At 38.0% G+C, this 21,006-nt stretch overlaps 1 protein-coding gene across 3 annotated transcripts in view; it reads right to left on the bottom strand.

Annotated features, from left to right (window-relative positions):
• Nucleotides 1–18,218, bottom strand: part of flna (filamin A, alpha (actin binding protein 280)) — a 37,884-nt gene extending 19,666 nt beyond the window's left edge. For all 3 annotated transcript variants that reach the window (XM_039663152.2, XM_089124333.1, XM_089124334.1), the window contains exons 1-13: nucleotides 17,740–18,218; nucleotides 5,723–5,974; nucleotides 5,201–5,298; nucleotides 4,526–4,673; nucleotides 4,214–4,410; nucleotides 3,889–4,051; nucleotides 3,093–3,293; nucleotides 1,593–1,730; nucleotides 1,365–1,491; nucleotides 1,072–1,208; nucleotides 721–917; nucleotides 487–600; nucleotides 265–408 (exon numbers count right to left, since the gene is read on the bottom strand). In XM_039663152.2, the coding sequence (XP_039519086.1) occupies nucleotides 265–408; nucleotides 487–600; nucleotides 721–917; nucleotides 1,072–1,208; nucleotides 1,365–1,491; nucleotides 1,593–1,730; nucleotides 3,093–3,293; nucleotides 3,889–4,051; nucleotides 4,214–4,410; nucleotides 4,526–4,673; nucleotides 5,201–5,298; nucleotides 5,723–5,974; nucleotides 17,740–18,115 (2,292 nt within the window). In that variant the 5' untranslated portion in view covers nucleotides 18,116–18,218. The remainder of the gene's footprint in view (nucleotides 1–264; nucleotides 409–486; nucleotides 601–720; nucleotides 918–1,071; nucleotides 1,209–1,364; nucleotides 1,492–1,592; nucleotides 1,731–3,092; nucleotides 3,294–3,888; nucleotides 4,052–4,213; nucleotides 4,411–4,525; nucleotides 4,674–5,200; nucleotides 5,299–5,722; nucleotides 5,975–17,739) is intronic.
• Nucleotides 18,219–21,006: the final 2,788 nt, after the last annotated feature.

Below are 21,006 nucleotides of genomic sequence, written 5' to 3'. Positions count from 1 at the left end.
AAAATGTTCTAATTAATGAATTATGCCTTGTAATGCACTGTATGATCTTATAAATAAGTAAAACACCTTGAGAAATATATTGCATTAAAACGCAAGACAAAAAACAAAAACAAAGAAATCTGCAAATATTAAAATGCATATAATATTATGAAAATAAATAATGTGAAAGTTTACATTATGAATAGCTTTATAATACATAGACTTCAAGTAAAGTGCTAGTACAGTAATTCTATGGATCTTAACCATATCTGAATTACTACCCACCCTGAATGGGCTCTCTGGGATGTTGACTCCGCCCCATGACACCATCACAGTGTGTTTGAGAGGTTTGCGAGGTGTATAGCTGCAGCTGTATGTTCCATTGCCATTGTCCTTCACCTGAACATCCACTGGGTTCCCATCACGGTCCTGAGAGGGAAAAAGCTTGTTAGTGCTTGGATTTAGAGAGCTGTAGGTCAGTCATGAGCAATAAAGCAAGATTAACACCTGAGCTTGAATCTTCAGAGGAGCTTTGCCACCTAGTTTGGCATCTACAGTGAACTCAGTTGGTTTGCCGACTGACAGGCCAGAGCTCTGCAGACCTGGACCATAAGCCTTCACCTGAATTACAAATGAGACACACCAACAGCCTAGTTTAAATCTGTAGAATTTGGACTACCAACTGCTCATATAAGAAATCTTTTTCACATCAAACCTCTAGAAGGAAGCCAGATTCATTACCTTGTCAGGATAAAAGTCTTTTCCTGGAGCAGGCTCAATTTCAGCCATGAAAGGGCTGAGCTGGATGTCCTCGTTCTTACAGAGCACATGAACGGCATATTCACCCGGTTCTGTGGGCCAGTACCTCACGTCACAGGAGCCATCTCCCTTATCGTCACATTCGATCTTAGCCGGGGAAGGGCCCTCCACAGAGAAACCTGAACGGAGAATTCCCAAAAGTGAGACTGCTGTTCTGGATTTACAATTCAAAACTTAAAAAAAACTTAACAGAAAAAAAACTTTGAACAGAAATAACATTTTAAATTCTGTTTAAACAGGCAGACAAAATTAGACCAAGCTAGTGGAGCATACCCAAAGTGCCCACATCATCCCCAACAGCTTCCACAACAAAGTCAGCGGATTTGCCAACAACGCCGCTCTCTAGTCCTGGACCCCATGCCCTCACTGGCTGTGGTCCTGCTTCAGACCCAATCTTCACCTCAAATGGACTGCATGAGGGATAAGAGAAATTTAGTCTAATCACCTCTAGTTTAAACAGTAGATCATGGCACTAGCAACACCAAGATTATGGGTTTAAAAACAGACTGAAATGTGATTCTAAAAGCACTTGACCATTGTATACATTAAATATAAATGCGTTTTACCTGCGTGGGATGTGCTGTCCACCCCAAGTGATTGTGATGATGTAATTCCCAGGTGTGGAGGGGTAATACTCATAGCTGTACTCGCCATCTCCCAAATCCTTCTTCTTACAGGGCTCCTCAAGACCCTCTGTATAATAAATACTACAGTTGAGTAGCTAGATCATAAAACTCTAGTACTATAGCATGGAGTTAATACAGAGGCCTCTGGCAGTGTGAACATGCACTCACTGGGCCCTTTGATGGTGACTTTCAGTTCTCCAGTGCCAGCTCCTTTGGTGTAAACCTTAAACTCAGCAGTCTCCTTGATCCTCAAGCCTTTAGGCTGCAGACCACGACCCTTGGCTTTACACAGGCTTGGATTACAGGCTGGTTAAAAAAAGGCAATCAAGTTAGTATAAATAGTTAACCGTACACCCTTCCATTTACAAAAAGAAACAGAAAAAAAAGCAAAGGGCACTCAATTACTAAATCAATACAAAAATAATAAATAAAATTCTATTTTGCTCTATATTGCTACAGTAAACAGTCACTTCCTTATTGAGCTTTAAATCTAAAAGTTACACTGTCTGATATAAAGTTGCCACTGTGAAATATGAGGTCACATATATATATGAGGAATGGTCATTAGGCTTTACAGCCTCTACACGGCCATGACAGGGTTGAAACATAGTATCCGTCTGAGCAAAGTTGGGTAAGTGCTAGTTATCAAAATAGTCTCATGTTAGCAAGTACAATGTCAGGAGTATTCTTTTGAAACTGTATTTGTTTAACATTATTCTAATTTAATGCCTTGCAATACAGAGTTTTATGGTTCATAAAAACAAAGCTTTACAACAGTAATGCAGAGAACAGCGTGACTAGTCAACTATTTCATTCTTTGATACCAGAAGCTGTTGATAGAGCAAAACTTCTATTTAAACTTATTTAAAAAGGAAGGAAAACACTGAACATGTTAGAGGAGAGATATTAGGCTCTGCTCATGGTATAAATTCTTATCTTTTAGTCTTGATCCAAACAGCTTTCCAAGAGGAAGTGTTTGTGGTAAAAATGACTATACAGTGCTGAATAATACTGCTGGAAAAACTGTCTGATAATAAAATGCTATTTTAATGTTCCATTTGACTACTGCACCACACACTACTGAGTCACAAGAAAGCTACGGATAACATTGTCTACACATCTCTTGAGAAACGAACATCTCTTAGCACTTATATGGACAGTTAAACATTTTCAGGTTCGTATAATCAGTGGTCCAAAATTATGTTACTGTAATTTCACTGGCACTATATAGAAGCTAAAGGGTTTGTTGCCTAAAGTGAGGGGCAACTGAGCAAGAAAACAAAAGGACATTGACAAAAGCAGCAGGTCAAGTACCCAAGACATATCCAAGGAAACAGGGAATGACATCAAAAGCCAAAAGGAGGCCGATCCAAAGAGAGAAGGAAAGATACCAGTGGATGTAGACAGCACCCGTCCTTTAAAAGGAGACACAATTTCCAGTGAAGAAAAACAGAGGAAAAAGACAGCAAGAAAAGCAATGCAGACAAAAGAACATGCAGCAAGGAGAGATAACAAACCTAAGCTATCTTTGTCTCATACAGAATATTCAGTGGTAATGGCTTTTCCGTGCCTCATTTAACCGAATCCTGTGAGTATATCCTCTTGACCTACTTCCCGTTCCTGCCGCTCAAAATGAATACGGTCATGCTTAGCTCTTCCCTCACTTACCCTCTCCCACATGGACTGTGTAAGGGCTCTTGGAGATCTGGCCCCCAGCAAAGGTGATATAGATAATGTGCTGGCCCTCCAGAGTGGGCTTGTAGGTACATCGGTAGCTGCTATTGCCCTTATCCTCAATGCTGCACTCAACAGTGTCCTTCTTTCCACTGGGGTCCATAATGACCACCTCAACCTCTCCTACTCCAGCACCTGAGAGAGAAATCCGTTATGTAACAAAGCATATTTTGCCTGTACCTCATTTACATAAAAGAAAAATGGAAAATACTTATTTGGCCCATTTATTTATTTTTTTACGAAATTCTTATTTTGCGTGTTATTTATTCATTAAATATTGAATTTTATTTATAGTGAACTCTATATTAAACATAAAATGAAAAGAGTAGCCCTTTTATTAGATGTAATATTATATAGGCAAAATTTGCATTTTATTTATTAGTTTATTTTTGTTGATTAAATAAAATTTTATTTATTTATTTAGATACTTCAAAATATAGATAATACATGAGAAGCATTTTATTTGTGTCTTTTAATAAAACTAAAATTCTTATTATTGCCATTTATTTTAAAATAATACTTTTTATAATACGTTTTATTAGATAACATACAGGGAAATATTTATTTTGTTTAATTTTCTTTATTCTATTTTCTTTAAATTTCACATAAACAAAAGTGCTTATTTCTTTATTTTGCATTTATGGAAAATTTACTTTGATATCGTCAACCAAAATAATGCTATTTTTCATCTAGACTGTCACACTATGTATGATTTACTGTGGGCAAGTACCAGCTGTGTAGACATCAAAGTATGTGGTCTTGTTGGCAATGTTGCCAGCAGGCTCAAGTCCTGGGCCCTGGGCAGTGACCTTGCTGGAGTCTCCCTGAGCCATTCCCACATCCACCTCAAATGGACTCTTGGAGATGTGTTGTCCTGCAAACAGCACAGTCACCTAGGACAACAGACACAGGTCAGTCTATTAAAAGCCAGGAAAGACCATTTTTCACACTTCAAGGCACTGCCCTTATTTTGAATATCACTTTGCATTTTGTCCCATTCTATGTTTTCTGTTTTCCATTTTCATCTTTTTTAGGTGTCTTTTAAACTTAGGTACCTTGTGTTGTCCAGTGACTTTTGGTACATAGAACACGGAGTAAGTGCGGTTCTTGTCATTGTTGGCAGTGACTTTAGCCTCCTCGCGGTGGCCGGCTGGGTCTTCCACGTAAACCAGTACCTCACCCATACCAGCGCTGATCGTCTCAACAGTGAAGACAGCCTTCTTCATCACAACATTACCTGTGGGCTCAATACCTGCATGGCACAGAACAAAATCTTCTCTTAACCAAGAAACGATATCAATAGCAGACATCACTCAACTAGAAACCACAGTAAACAAATCAGCTATAAGTATTTAATCACGATTTACCTGGTCCATATGCACGGGCCTTTTTGGGGTTGAGTTTGGGCCGCAGGGGTGCACCAGGCTTGAGTTTGGCTTTGGGGAACTGGGACAGATATGTCATAACGGAGTGCTCGTCCACATTGGGATCAACGATTTCTTCTGGCGTGATCACCTAGTGAAGAAACGAGGCACGTGTTTTAGCCCAAATGCATGCAATTAGTTTAGACTTTGTAAAACAAGGTAGTTTTTAGTAAAAGTGTTATATGGCATCTTGAAGCCAAGCCCACATGGCAGCAGGAAATGTATGAAGATTGACAAAACACACAAGAAAAGTCTGTATCATAGTAACTTCTACCCAGAGGACGGAAACATTTATGACCACATCCATAACTGACGGCACGCAATACACCAGGCTTGGCACGCATTGTAGAAAGAAAAAAAAAAAAAACCTCAGAGGGTTGTTTCAGGACATCAGTAGAGAAAAAAAGTGATTTGACTCAGTTTCAAAACGGCATGTGGGGTGTCAGAGCAGAATGATTTTTCATTTGCTTTCATTTCAATTTAGGTCATGGTGAAACCATACAAGCTATGGTTGTTGCACTATATTAGAAACACATAGGTAGGGGCACTAGAACATTGTTCTCTGGTAATTCAGTAGTTAATGAAAAGGCAAGAGATGACCGAACTAAAATAAAGTACCTGAGGAACACCAAGCCAGTCATCAGCCTGCTGCATGGCCTCCCTGGCATTGTCCACAGGCTTGGTCTGATCCCAGGAATCCCAGTCTGGACAAAGACCTGCAAACAAAAAGAAAAAAATAAACTAATTATAGTTGGCAATCAAAGTTTAAGGACTGTTATTAGACTAGTTTTTATATACATTATATATACATCCTTGTCTTGCATAAAAAAAATGCTCATTAAAAGGTGTTAGAGCTTAATTATGCAAGTTTTAATCATTTCCAAGCAACAGTTTAAAACTGATTTAATTACACAAAACCTTCAGAAAGGTACCTGTATGGAGTTCATTCAGTGTTCCTTGCTCATTCTTACTTATATTATTAATTATGTACTAGAAAATCATCAATAGAAAACAACATTTCTTGGTTCGATATCCCAGGCCCATTATTCACGTAGGCTAACCAAGAGAATTTAATACTAAGGGTTTCAGCTCTCAAGTGGTATAAAAAGATCTTTCATAATTCCCAGAACCCCCGTTTACCTGGAGCGCAACTGTCCACCAGCGCGCCAAGGGCTTTCCCTGACTGCCAGTCGCGGCTGAAGTTGGTGATGGGCAGCTCGGGCAGCTTGTTCTGTATCCATCCGAGCAGTCTCTGCTTGGGCGTCTTCTGCTTGCTCTCTTCGGTCTCCTCCTCCTCGTCCCACATGGGCATGGAGATGGAATAATGCAGGATAAGAGTCCATATCAGACCCAGGATCAGCTTCAGGTTCCCATCCACTATGGCTTTACTGTCTGTAACACGGAGAGACCGGTTACACAGAGACTGCCAAAACACATTGAGGTAAATTGATCTGATATGGCGCAATATGTTACTGAGCATCCTAGAAATGGTCAAACAATAAAGTATTTGTATCTGCACTGCATATTTGAAACATTCGGACAAAGCTGGCACAACTTCAGATTCAGTGTAGAAAATAATAAGAGGAGACATTTGTAGATTAAACAGTCTATATGGAAGGCATGGACCAATCTGAGGGTCTTTTCAGGACAAAATTTAAATTTCAAAAAACCAGATGACTCCCTAAAGCCTTTTATTATAAAATCTGCTATAAAGAGGGGAAAAAATGTAAACCCATCTCCTCTAGTCACTTCACCCTGTGTTGACATCAAGATCTGAACACAATGATCTACACCCTCAAACAACACTTTCACACTTCCCTTTCCCTTGGTATTTCTCTTTAACAAGAGCCTACGCCCATCCAGAATGTGGTTATAGGCTTGCACGTGTCGTGTCCCGAGTCACAAAAGACAGCTGAAACTATTCAAAGCACAGACAGGACACTGTATCCCCTACACTGCAGTGCATTTAGTATATTAGTGAAGTCAAATCCAAGCGAAGACATATTTGAAGATAATGTAGATAATTGTTCGCTGATAGCACTTGCATACTCTTGGGGTGGACTAGGGCAGGGCAACTTCCTGTTATAACTGACTCATGCTTCACTGAGGATGGCGTTAACCTTCGCAGGGGATAAAAGGGAGGGGAGATTATTTCAATGTAACAAATCAATGTGTGCTACCAGCAGTGAGGAAAAAGGAGGTGACATGTGATTTGAACAGTAAAACTTTGAATTGGCAATTGATAGAAATAGATCTCATGACACTCCTGAATTCGCTGTACTGTGCAAGTGGAGTATGCCTTGTTCCACATTAGATTAGTTCACCCAAAAACAGTGTCATTCAATTCTTATCCTCATTTAGTTCCCCAAACATTTGACTTTAATTCATATTTGAAACACATTTTGGTCATGCAACAAAAAAAGATTCTAGTTATTAAAATAAGTTCAACATTTAATGAACACATTAAAATAAAATAATTTCAGAAACCAAAATTAAAAAGATTCATAAATACAGAAACAAACATTTTTGATCATCGCTATTGTTAATGAATGCATTAATGGGGCTTTAATTTTAAAGTATTACTGGTATTTTAATGAAAGAGATCTGTACCTTCATTGGAATTTAATTCAAAATCTAAAATATAAATAAAATGTATATAAATTAATGCACATAGTGCTCAAATATGGTAAACACTTAGATTACACCGTTCAAATCATAAGGATTGCTTTTACAATTAACTTTTTGCATGACATGAGGGAGAGTAAAATACCATTTTAATTTGAGTAAACAATCATTTTAAAATCGAAAAAAAGCTAGCTCAGAAAAACATTGTCACGAAAGAAAGCACTTAATCTGTTCAGAAATAGTCAAAATGAAGGCATTGTATATTGTGAGATCTCATATAACATTTTATCGCCCTCCTGACCCATTCCAGTTATCCAACAGTGCTTGTTTGGCCATCTAAAATGGTCACATTTTTCTCTAGTTCTGGTGTGTGTTCACCAACCATGAGCCCCCAGTCTGAAGGAATTCGTCTTGGCTTCTGGTAAAGGTGCTGTTGAACCTTCTCTGATCCTTTATTCTCTGACCAAACACACTGGGCTTGCGACTCAGCAACAGGGCAATAATATGATAATTTATAAACCCATAAAAAAAAGTGCCATTATGGTTCATGGTGAAAGGGGAAGTTTAAACATCACCCAATTCTTCCAGAGTCAGCTCAAATGGAACATCCTGTAGATCATGCATACTTTGTGACTCTGAAGAATCTTACTACATCTTACTTACTATTATTACTACAAGAGCACTAAAGGGAAAAATAAAATGTACAAGTGAAATATTAGACGCAAAACCATAGTCAGGAAAATATAATAGTGTAGACTACGATAAGTTCCTATTGCAGTCTGATTCACTGTGATGCCAGTGAAATGAAGACAGAGAAAAAACAAAAAGACAGAATGAATGTCTTGTTACATGGGAACTTGTTGATGCTTGTTTAAGGTATTAGAGGCGGACCTAACCATCAATGCAAGCCAGGGCAGGGATTACAAAGACATCCTGAAGGCCAAAAATCAAAATCATAGACAATACAATTAAAATGATCCACCGTTATTTTCTTACATGCAGCATATTTTTGGCCTTGGGGCCTTGGGTTGGGAGACGATCTACTTCTGACATCTCAAAAACCTTTGGCGGTTTGTTTTATCTGGTCAAAGTCAGAGTAAAGACCTTTAGACTCACTAGAATTGGCTATTGTGCCATCATATTCATCAACCCCCAGCGTCCCTCCCTCACTGACAGAACAGCGTGCAGTGCTTTGTGGTTCCCACGAAAATATGTAAATGTTAAATGTTTCAGGAGGTCTTTTTGGGGTGGATTTGGAATGGGGGTTTGGGGTGTTTGAATGAAGAGTCTGCTAGTCTGTCTTAGGCCCCGTCCACACTACTGCGTTTTCGTTTAAAAACGGAGACTTTTTGCTACGTTTGCACCTCCCGTCCAGACTAAAACGGGAAAAAAACGAAGACTTAAAACGGAGAACTTTAGAAACGTTGCAGCTCCGTTTTGCATTTTTAATATACCGAGGGTGTTTTAGTGAAGATGGGGCAAAACGATGACGCAGCGATGACGTGTCCTTCCCCGATTCGTCAGCCACTGTTTACAACGGCACGCGCATGCCCAGTGTTGGTGAATATGAATAAATATATATATATATATATATATGTATTTATTTATTTATTAAGTGCAGACTGACCCAAAATAAATAGACAGTTTATAAAACTATTAATCTACATTAAAAAAAAAACCAATAAAAATAAAACGTTGGGTTATAGATTGAGTCAGACTTGAATTTTTCAAAAGGAGGTTAACGCAGTAGAAAATGTTTGTGGGCTGTGGTGGCGATTAATTTCGAAACTATTTGTAATAGACTATAGTTGATTTGTGCATGACCAATTGACCATCCAGAAGTAGATGTGGGAGGGGGTTGGGAGGGGATACAGGCCTGGTGACGCACTGCCACATTGGCAAACCTATGAAACATGACAGGAATCTGTGTTGCTGCAGCATTCCCACCACACACTGCAGGAAACATACACACAACCATGATCACACTCATTCCTTTTAAGGACATTTGTGCTCACAGCTCTCCATCAAATTCCCAAAAAATGAATCTCATGTCTGAGAGAGAATTCTGGCAGTGAGTAAGAGAATATAAATCAAAAGAGACTGAGAAAGAGATAGATGACGGAAAGAAGAGTGGGACAGTCAAAGACAAAATAAACAAAGGACAGAGATAGCATGTGCCCAAAAACCAAGGAAGCGGCATTCCTGTCCAATCACTCGATGACTAAACAAGCTGCTTTCAGCATGAAGGCATTATGACGTCATGTCTGACCTAAAACAAATCCAAGTGAATTTCGGACAAATGAAATCGGCAAAGTGTCCATAAAGCTTATTTCTCAGGACACATGATGAGTCATAAAACATTTTTAAATTAGTTAAGGTAAGATTTAGAGTCCACTTAGAGTCACAGGATTGTGGGATAAAGGTAATGCTGATGATCAGATGAAGGGGTCTTGGTAGAAAGGATGTTACCCAAACACTATATTCAGATATATGCTTTGTTACCTTCCTACCCCTATATATTTCCTGCCAAAGTCTTTGGATACAACCACAAACTAAGACCGAAAGGGACTGGGACAGGGCTAGAGCTGAACAATTATGGGAAATAATCTAATTGCGATTTTTTTAACCAATAATCTGATTTAATATTTGATTACTTTAAGTTCTTTACCTTCTGTATTAATCGACAAAGACATGTACAGGGAACTCATGGGAATCTTTAGGCAGCTCATGATCCGAAAGCCTCTAAATGCCATTTGAAATTTTCTTCTTGAATGATGATTTTTATCAAACTTGTATATTTAAGTTGAGTAATTTCATTTAAATAACAATTAATATGTAATCATCATTGCCATTTAAGTGAAATCACTGAACTTAAATATACAAGCTTGATAAAAATGATCATTCTAGAAAAAAAATTTCAAATGGCACTTCGAGGCTTTTGCATCTGAACTCTTCATATATATATTAAAATTCCGGCCAAGACCGCAAGAGTAACGTTATAACATCAAGCAAAGCGGCAAAAACTGTGCAATGAATCCCGCGAATGTCCTTGTTATTCGGTTAAACCCGAACTTTATGAAACAGGTTTCGGAAGGTTGTGCGTGTGTGTGAGAAATTAGAAGCAAGCAGAATACTGTACATTTGTTTCTAAATCATGCGCAGCGTCATCACGCATCGGTGTTTAAAAACTAAGCTTAGACTCTATTCTGAAAATCTCTGAATCGATCCAGAATTGTTGGAGAAAGAATAAATAACTCAATATCACATACATTAAAAATAAACTGTTCTTTCCTGTATGCCAGACCTATATGCGTACGCGTAGTGTGCCAAGTTAATGCTTGATCTTGTAGACTGCTTTTTCTCGCGCGTGTCACGTGACCAGTGTAATCGCCATGGTAATCGCAGCTTTTGCGATTACAAAATCGTGTTTCATCATATCGCGATATTATCGCGAATGCAATTGATCATTCAGTCCTAGACAGGGCTGGTGAGTTGTGGCCTTCCTGTTTGATGTTGGAGTGCCGCTAAATCATCAGATCAGAGCAGAAATTCATTCCCATGACTCACCGCCTATCTGGACCTGCCAAATAACCTCAGCTGCTCTGATATTAGCCCTCATCCTTGAACCAACATCATAGGACAACATACATCCTGCAGATGTCTGAAGATGGGAGGAATCTTCATTCATACTGAGATATACAGTATTTCATATGAAAATGTCAAATATTTCATTTCAATAATTTGCCTTTTATTCACAAAGTTGAGGTCATTTTCCAACAGCGGGGGTTTCATGTTTGCACACAAAGTTGTGGAGGAGGATAGAGGAAATTGACCACATTCCAAAAAGGTCTTATGGTCAGGACGTCTATACACAAACAGAGACAGAAAATTCAACAAATGACCCAACCCCCCCAAACCCAAAAGATAGAAAAAACAATTATCCATTGGTTAATTGGATTGAAGCGGATCTGAATGAGCTTGCAGTTGGTTGTAAGGGAGGGTTTAAATACAATAAATAATTGGAGAAGAAAAGTCTGATGTTTCACCAGAAGATCAAGTTAACATATTTTGAAAATGAGCTCAAAAATAAAATAATAAAAAAGAAATTGATGAATCATTCACAAGATTAATAAGATCCATTTAGAAGATAAAACACAGATAGGGTGAATTTCCACTTCAGGACAACGTTAATAAAAAGTTAATCTAGCTTTTAGTAAACTACGACACCATGGGGTCCTAAAATATAACATTCTATGTGATTTAATGTTTTTAACTTTAATACCAGTACAAAATTTCTCCACCTGGGATGCGCGCAATGACACTAGCTCTAGTCAGTATATTTCTTTATTTAATATCTGTAGTTTGAAGAACCTAAAAAAAAAAAAATAAATAAAAAACATGAAAACAACTGTTGTGCTGAAGGTCTTGAAAACCATGTGGCACAGATATGGCGAATTCAGATCGTCCCAGCTTTGGTTTTCAAAATAGAGCACATCCACTACACGATTTTAGGAGCAGGAACTTCCTTTTCTTCTACTTTCTATGACTTCCAAATGTCCCTCCCTCCTCCTCTCTCTCTCTCTCTCTCTCTCTCTCTCTCTGGAAATGTTCCCCTTGGTTTTTTAGCCTTAAAAGGGCAGAAGCAAACTTGATCCTGGCAGGCCACCCATTCCTTTGCACAGGGGTTTCTGATTACAGCAAGAAAAGGGAGGGAGTAGGAGGAGGCAGAGAAAGAAAGAGAAAGAGGGAGGGAGGAAAAGAAGGAGAAAGAGGGAGGGAAAAAAGACTAGAACAGAAAACTGCTGTGGTAGTACTTTTGTAAAACCCCATATTGACAGAGCGGGATTGTCATTTGGCATGGATGTTTAGTGTCTGGATGGAACCCAGTTCCATCAACTTCACCTCAAACAAGAACCCAGGAGAGTAAGTGTCCATATTAAACATACGATTTGCATTACATCAAAGCCCATGGAGAGCGTTTAGTGCCACAATCCATATATCACGCAGGCCCTGCACAAAGGCTTGCAAATTTTATTTAACAAGATCGCAAAAGATCTAGCCACGTTCAGTTATATTTCCATTCATCAGTAGTTCTGCCAGTGTGACTATGAACATAAATCTCTGGGTGGAGACAAATGTCTTTGGACAATCTGATAAGTGCCACTTGTGCTGGATCCTTTTCCTGAAGCCATCATGGGTGAATCTCCATTAGAAAATCCTTACAAGGAGTTTTACATCAGCAAGCAAAAAATTGGGGTGATAAATTCTACGGGTTGCCCGATCAAGGAAATGCCATGTGATTATACCCATTAAGAAACCCCCAATCAACACTGCTCCACCCTTCCTTGATACCACTTGCACTTTTCTTATTTGCCGTCCAGTCCCCTTTGACACACCTCCCTTCTCCCAAACTGAATACATCATATCCTCCATCTAGAAATATTGCAAAAAGCTTCCATTTCTTTGCATTAGCTTAACAACTCCAGCCAAATTCATTTTCTTATCCAAAAGGAGTGGGAAAACTGAATCGCAGCAATCTCAGCTCAACAGAGGAAGAAGTTGTCCCCCTTTCAGAAGTTTCCTAGCCACAATCATTCTACTCATCTTGAGTCACCGTCTCCTGGTTGACTCCCAATTTATCTGGTCTACCTACCTATTTGTCTGTCTCGGTTTGTGGTCACAGGGCTTTTCAGAGTATGCGCGTGGCAAATGTCTTTGTGTGGTTTCCCATGCGGCTGTTTTGTCTAGCAGGGTGACAATGCCCTTAAATAAACTGGAACTTAAAAAGTGGAACTCCAACATCCGAGTCATTCTAGTGAAAAATCACCTTATTTCTTTGTTTATGCAGAAATTTGGAGCTTCAAGTATGACCAACTAAAAGAACACAGAAGACACAAACATAACGGCAAAACCACATTGAGGTCGGGTTGCAAGACTTGCCATAGGGTGCTTTCCAGTGTGGTGAAGGGTGTGAGGGTACACAATCACGCACACTTGTACACATGCCACTTAATCATTGGTGTAAATATTAGACTTGTAGTCAAGACCGCTAAAACCAAGACCAAGACACTACCAAGACCAGAGGTATCAAGACCATGACCAAGACAGACCAAGTAGAGACCAAGACAGAGTCAAGACCGGAGGGGGAAAAAAAAAAAAACAGACTAGTGTTGTTGAAGCTAAGCAATAACTTGTAAGATTTTGTTTTGCATTGCCTGCCCATCTCTGCCGATTTCAAAGTCTCCAAATGAATCCATTCTTAAACTTTTAAATACATAATAACATTTTTAAAAACGAAATAAGCTTAAGTGCCGGATCTGAAAGTTGGTTGTTTTGTCGCTATGGTTACACACACACCGTTGGCGGTGGGCTCAAAGCCATCTGTCAGTTATGCAGTTACCTAAAATCTCCTGAATGAAACTGTACATCATATGTGTTTTTTAAATCAAGTGATCAAAGTGTTGCATCATTGGTGTTGCAATCAGTGGCGCAGATATGGTGTTTTCTCGTGTGGCTCGCGCACCGTCTAAGACACTTGGACTATTTTAACGATGTCTTTCGGAACTTTAGTGCCGGCCAGTTTCAATCCTCTAATAAGCCTATGGTAGAGTGATCCAGCTCTCAGATTTAATCAAAAATATCTTCATTTGAGTTCCGAAGATTAACACAAGTCTTATGGGGTTGGAACAACATGAGGGAGACACATATTTTTAATTTTGGGGTGAACTAACCCAGATTAAATGGCTTGATAAGATTGTGGTTTTTGATTTGACTGTATAAAACAAAATGCTTCAAGGGATTTTAGTTGCATATAAAAAAGAATTAACTATAAAAGACATTAAAAAGTGGGTTAAGGGATTTGCAAAACGGCTGGTGGATTTTGAAAATACACACCTTCTTTCCTCCAACGCTGGCCCTGACTCCACCCATTCGAAGAACATGGACACGCGATCATGCATCTGGAAAACTCAGATGTGCGAGATTGCACTTAATCTCTCTCTCTGTACCGGGGCGACTTGAGCTTTGAGTATGCGCATGAAGAGGACACGCACAAGGGGGTGGGGGTTATGTTATGACCGTTTGATTGATGCATTTTTTTGTCAAAATGATCTTGGAAATGATTGGCTGGAGTTGTTCGAGTCCTGCCCATTTCACAGATGATTAAATTACTTTCAGTGCTTCAAACTCAGTGGCAATAATGGTTTAGAAATAGGATTAAGTGATTTTGAAAAAAATTGTCAAAAAAGAAAATCACATACCCCACCTTTAAGAGTGGTCTTTTACCACTGTCCTTTTACTTAATTTTCAGATATTTTATTTTACTTTATCAATGCGATTCATCTCAAAACTGGTTGGATGAGTTCATGTCTTGGAACTTTATTTTCTTTTTTTTAATTCCCATGGAGAAAACGAGTGGGAAAAATACTTCCGCAATCAAGGCAGTTGAAAAAGTGTCCCACTGCTGCTCCATGCCACAGTACTGACTCTCAAATGAACAGGAAATCCTGGCATTGCAAATAAAGTACAGGAACACCGGAGGACCTCTAGCCATGGACCTGTTAAATAATTACATCTCTATTTAACTCCAACTCTTTTTGATAGGGCTTAAAACATCTGAACAAATAAAAACATTAAAAAAGCTAAAAGTATCCAACATCCATTTTATAGAAAAAAAAAAAACATAACATTTAAATGTGATAAGGAGAAACTGGGTAGAAAAGTAACAGTATCAACTCAGGATAAGTTGAACTGGTCAGAGCAAAACCAATACACTGGAATATTGTGCTCCACCTGAATTTAAGCACACTGTATTCTGGAGGCTCTGAATTGTTACACAACTTGCCACAAAAGTTTAAATAATTAATCTCAAACTCACTTTGACAACCATAACGAAGACAATTATTCTGACCAAATTCACTATTCTGGATCCATACAGAATTACTACTGTATTTAAAAGCACCTCAAATAAAGGTAAGATATTGAGGAACTTATTTGCTGAATAGCATCAAAAATATTCAGAAGTTTCATAAATGATTAATGAGGCTGTTTTGATCTAGATCAAGTTCTGTTTTGTCACGCTTAAGTACCAACACGCCAGATGAAGAAACCGATTGGAGTGTCTCTAGGCACCACACTTGAAAGCTCTTTATGAGCTCCACCCAGATGAAGACAGAGATACAGAGCTGTCATGCTCTTCTACACCAGAAGGCAACTCTATATTCGTATAGACAAGTAAAATATGGCCACACAAATACCACATTTACATACACGCACACAAGTGCATATTTAGTCACACATTTTAATATTCTTATTGAAAAGCAGAAATATTAGTAAACCGTTTCAGTAACTAAAAACGCACACAGCAATGATTAGAAAAACAAATTGCCCTACCAATAAGCATATTGCATTTCTACAGGATACAAATAACTCGTATGCATGGCAAAAAATGCGTCGTTCACTGGCTGTGAGACGTCATCGTAAAAATACAGACAATCACACCATCATCTGTGTGTAAGCAATTTAGAGTCCAGCAAAAATTTGTATTAACAGTGAGGGATGGAGGTGTTTTTAAATACAAATATTGAGCAATTGCTGAATAATTCTTTATTGCATCATCTGAGAGGATGTTTATTCATACCCTCTGGGCGCCATTGGGAAACGATCCCATTAAGAGTAAAACCCTACAGCCTTTGGGCTGTGGCTGATGATGAAATGAGTTTCCTGAAGAGAACAAACTTCATTAAAACATTTAAGAAAGGACAATGTATCTGGACAAGAAATCTTGGAATTTAAAAGCCAGCTTAAACTTGGAAATAAAAGGCAAAAAATATTTAGGATTTTGAAAAACTTAACAAAGAATGTTGTGATGGAAATGAAGAAAACTAAAGATACTGGACTATTTCTAGGACATTAATTAAAGATACACATTTGTGACAATGATCATGGGACCCTTTGTACAGATGGTCAGTGTGTTTGCTTTCATTAAAGCTTAAGACGCACTTTGGATATCTAGAATCATGCAGAACTTCATATGTTTGTGCAAAACCTGATAAAGCAGAAAGGGAGCAATTATATAAGACACTCAAATTATGCTAAACTTAAAACTTAAGCCCTTTTTTAAGACTTACGAATTTCAATTGTATAGTAAAATTCCATCAAATTGAATTGAATAATCCTTACATATTCATATTATGAATTAAGAACTTTAAAAAAGTAAAAAAAAATTACAATTTAAAAATGTTGCATAAATCTAAATGGAACAAGGGAATGGAACCATTTCAGTTTAATATATGCAATTCGTATTCATAAATAAATAAAAATAAAAAAATAGGTTTAACTTTATGAATATACATGATATAAACTAAAATGGTCCATTTCCTTATTACATTAAGATATATACACAAAATTTTAAGATCTAGTTGTTTTTTTACACACTTAAAATAGAATGCAAAGATTTCAATTTAATTCAATTTTATCTTAAAAATTGGCTTACATATTTTTTAGTGTAATTTTACAGCAAAAACCTAGTAGCCTAGTAAAATAAAAAAGATTCTCAAAACGAATTCAATATCAGACTTCACACATTCGGAACGAATCAAATGAGCCATAAATTGGAGGGCGTGTCACTCTTAGTCATCAATCACAACCGGCATTGAATGAGAGAAGTGCCGTGTCTGAACATTTCTAACACAGGCAATGTTGTGCAACTCAATGTTCTAATTCGCCCATAAAAACGTTGACACCCAAAATAACCATCTTAAACTCTGATAAGGAAAAATGTGCTCCTTATGGGAGGAAGGCGTTTCCTCGCGGATCGATATTTTATGCCACTGGTCTGATGATTGCCATGTTCACTGATACCCACGTGAGAATTACAATAACAATATGTCTACAAATAAAATGTATAAAAGCTACACTGATAGGAAAACCTCCGAGGAAGTGAACGTTCCAGTTGGGAGGAACACTTCTCCACCTCCTCGCCCAACGCCATCAACATTTAACAGAAAATAAAAGTCCGGGTGCACTAGATGAGCTTTGACTCATTCAAACTCAAAACTCCAACAACTATCCGCCATCTACTGCCTCTTTACGACATTCTGGGCTGGACTTGCAATGGGGCTAAGTTACTGTGGTTCCTCACATCAGAATCCTCACTTCTTTGTCAGACTCTTAACTGCAAATGCGACTAAAGCAATCTTATCTTATTTTCACCACCGTCCGCGTCAGCGACAAGTTACAAAAAGTCCACAAAACACGTGCAACTTGTGAAACAATGATACAACTTTGCACAAAACAATCTGTGGCCACAAAGGCCTTCATTGCCATCCTTCTTTCCCGTTATTTTCTGGCCTGCCTAAAATTTCATGCCCTGTTTGTTTGACATAGCCTACAGAAGTCGGTTCATAGTTGGATGCACCAAACAGGAATAACGTTAAACCCCACAAAAACGCATAATTTTGCAACTAGGCTAAATTTAAGAAAAAGAATAATGTTCAAAAGTGACCAAACGAAGAAATTAAAAGTAAACATACCTATGGACACCAGCTTGATGTTTTCCCGGTCCAAGAACTCCAGAGCCACGGAAACGTTCTCCAGCTGCATCTGTCTGAACGTGGGGCGCTGGTTGTACTTGCGGAACATCTTCTTCTGGCTGAGCACCTCCAGAAGCGCGATCAGCCGGAGCCCATCGCTCAGGTCCGTCTGCAGGTTCGCTATGCGCTTATTGACACATTTCAGATGCTCGTTGCACCAACGCGTGAATGTATTTTGCTGGATCTTCTTCCATGGCGCGTCCTCGGCGAGATCTTTCTCTGTAGCGGGCATGTCTGCGTCCTTGTCCGGGGAGAGAGAAGCGTTGGATTGGGGAGCGGCGGCGCTCGACTGGTGGGGGCGTGTGTGTTGACTCATTTTTATCGACTCGGGTCTCCTCCACTAATTCGCTGTCTCGCTTTTTGGGTGGAGTCTTGAGGAATTGTACAATTTGTATGCTCTTCTTTCCAAATTTATGTGACTAAGAAAAACAAAACATTTGTATACAATCAGGCTAAAATTGCCTCCACATGTGATATGGGCATCCTAATGACATTGTCATTCTCATTAATACATGGCTTTTAAGTAGTACGTGGATTCTTTCAAGAAAACTTCCGTTTTTAAGAAGTTGCTGAATGAATTTAATCCATATGTATGTGTATAGGGGAACTGTTGTGAAAACAGCACACTTTTAAGCATTCACAGGATATTACGCAATGAGAGTAGCCTCTAGAAAGTGATTGTGTGCACCACCCTAATGTTGTGGTTGCTCTTAACAAACTGACAACGAAATATAACAGCACTGCACTGGTCAAAATCAGTCTTGGAAATATATTATATATATTTTAAATCAAATCAGCAAAGAAAAGCAACATACATTTTCTATGGTTACCTCCAGTCCTCAGACATGTGAAAGCAATTTCAATAAAAATTTTGATTTACTGAACATTTCAAAGCCAATGTTAATCTATGTTTTCACTTTAGGTTCACTAAAGGTTTTACTTTATGCATTTATCAACAAACATTTATCTAGGCTAGACATTAAAACTAAGCAAATGTTCTACTTTGCCATGTCTTGACGTATGGTTACCGCTAATTATCGAATTATGAACTGCTTTTGGACAAGGTGTCTGAATAACTTAAGTGAAAATTCACAACAGATGAGTAAGAAAGTTGAAAATATGTCTTAAAGAGGTGTTTGAATACCAAGGTGTGCATAACAATCTTGTCAGGATTTTCAACCTCCTTGTACCCGTTTTGTGTGGGGAAAGTCACAAAATAGAACAATTTAGAGCTGCATTAATCCAGCATTTGACTAAATAAGGCAAATGGGCCAAAACAGTGTGTGAGGACGCAGTCCAAAAAGAATGTTTTCCCTTAGAGCTTTTTTTCAGCATTTGTCTCTCCAGGAGAATCTGTGGAATGCCCTTCATGTAATGAGCCACCGATGCCCCCCTGACCCCTTTTCCGATTCCCCACCCCCATCATAAAACATCTACATAACCACACATTATGCTCTTGTTCATAATTATACTCTTGTTCTCTGTCTCCTTCAGATCTATGCTCAGGGAAAGCCTGATATCGTTAACAGAACATAAGATAAGGAGAAGGCTAGCCTTCAGGTTTTTCATTACATTATGTCTCACAACATAACCTAAAACAATAAGGTTACATTGTGCCAGACTCAAGATCATGATCTGCATTCATAACTACTTGTAATGTATAACCAAATATCTAATTTTATAAGTCTACAAAATCACCAATGTTTTGTATTATTCACAAATCCCATGTGATATTAGAATGTTCACAATACAGTCAAACTAGGCCAGTTGCTCAGAAACAAAAGAAGAACAAACAAGTCAGGCATTCAGAACACACCACTGCTGAGCCCGGTGGTTTGGCGCCACTTGCAGGATATATGAAGTATGACAGGCTGATTTTATGAATTTCCACACAGTGCGTTTTATGGTAGAAAAAAATAAACAAAATAACAAAAAAACATGTTTTTCATCTTATAATTAGATTTTAAAACATGGATTTTAAATTACAGAACTGGAATCATAAACTTTCCAGCTTCAACATTTTTTAAATAAACAATAGATAGGCTATATCATGTATGACTATGCAGAATGGGTTAGCCTATAAATGTTTCCAATGTACGTTTACTGGACCACAAATGGGACTGTATAGTTCTTAAGTACTCTAACATGTAGCAGACATATGTAGGAATATTGTCAAGGTTTGAGACACAGTTGAAGAACACTGAGCTACATTCCCTTATGATTAAAAACTATTCACCCAAAAATAAAATATTAAAAATTAAAATTCACCCAAAAATAAAAATTCTGTCATAATTTACTTACCCTCAAATGGTTCCAAACCTATGAATTTCTTTCTTCTCCTGAACAAAAAAGAAGATATTTTGAATAATATGGAAACCAAACAGTTGATGTGCACCAGTAGGGAACAAAATCTATGGAAGTAAATCAACCGTTTGGCTTCTGACATTCTTCAAAATATCTCCTTTTGAATTCAACAGATGAAATAAATAAAGATTTGGAACAACTTTAAGCGTGAATAAATTATGGCAGAATTTTCATTTTTGGATGAACTATACCTTTATCACTTTAAGTGAACTTGAAGAAAAAAACCCAATGATAGGCCTAATCATTGTTGAGTTATTTCACATTTCAACATTCATATCATCAAAACATGATCTCAACGTAGCGAGTTAAAACAGCCATGCTGAAAAGTGTGGTTAACCCACATGCTGCTGTCAACCGCAAAGGCTGATGTGCATCTACATATGCATGAGTGAAAAACACAGATTGCACATCGAGGGTAAGGATGGCATTACGGGTTTTTTTTTTTTTTTTTTTTTGTTAAGGTGTTTAATTCTTGTGTCAACAGGATGTGGCTTTGCTATTGCTGTTGTGCACATACAACCCAAATAGAAAACATGAGCTAAGCTGTGTTTTATGTAATTCTTAATAATTCTATAATTCTAAATAATTACAAATAATTATAACATTGCAAGAGACTGGGGCTAGATGTCACACAAAAAAAGCGATTCAGATTCATGGTGACTTTACATTAGTCACCATGAAATCGAAATTGACAATTCTTATTTTTTCATGGAATCTAGCAGTGTTTATTATATTATTAATGATTTATGTATTTATTTTAATTAACGTGCCCTCGTAATATTTAATCAAAATAACTTCCCCTCCCTCTTGCAGTGATATCTCTACTCTTCTCTGATGACGCGT

This window comes from Pimephales promelas, chromosome 20, assembly GCF_988280905.1.
Source record: "Pimephales promelas chromosome 20, fPimPro1.hap1.1, whole genome shotgun sequence".
NCBI lineage: Eukaryota > Metazoa > Chordata > Actinopteri > Cypriniformes > Leuciscidae > Pimephales > Pimephales promelas.
This window is presented reverse-complemented; position numbering and strand designations above follow the sequence as displayed.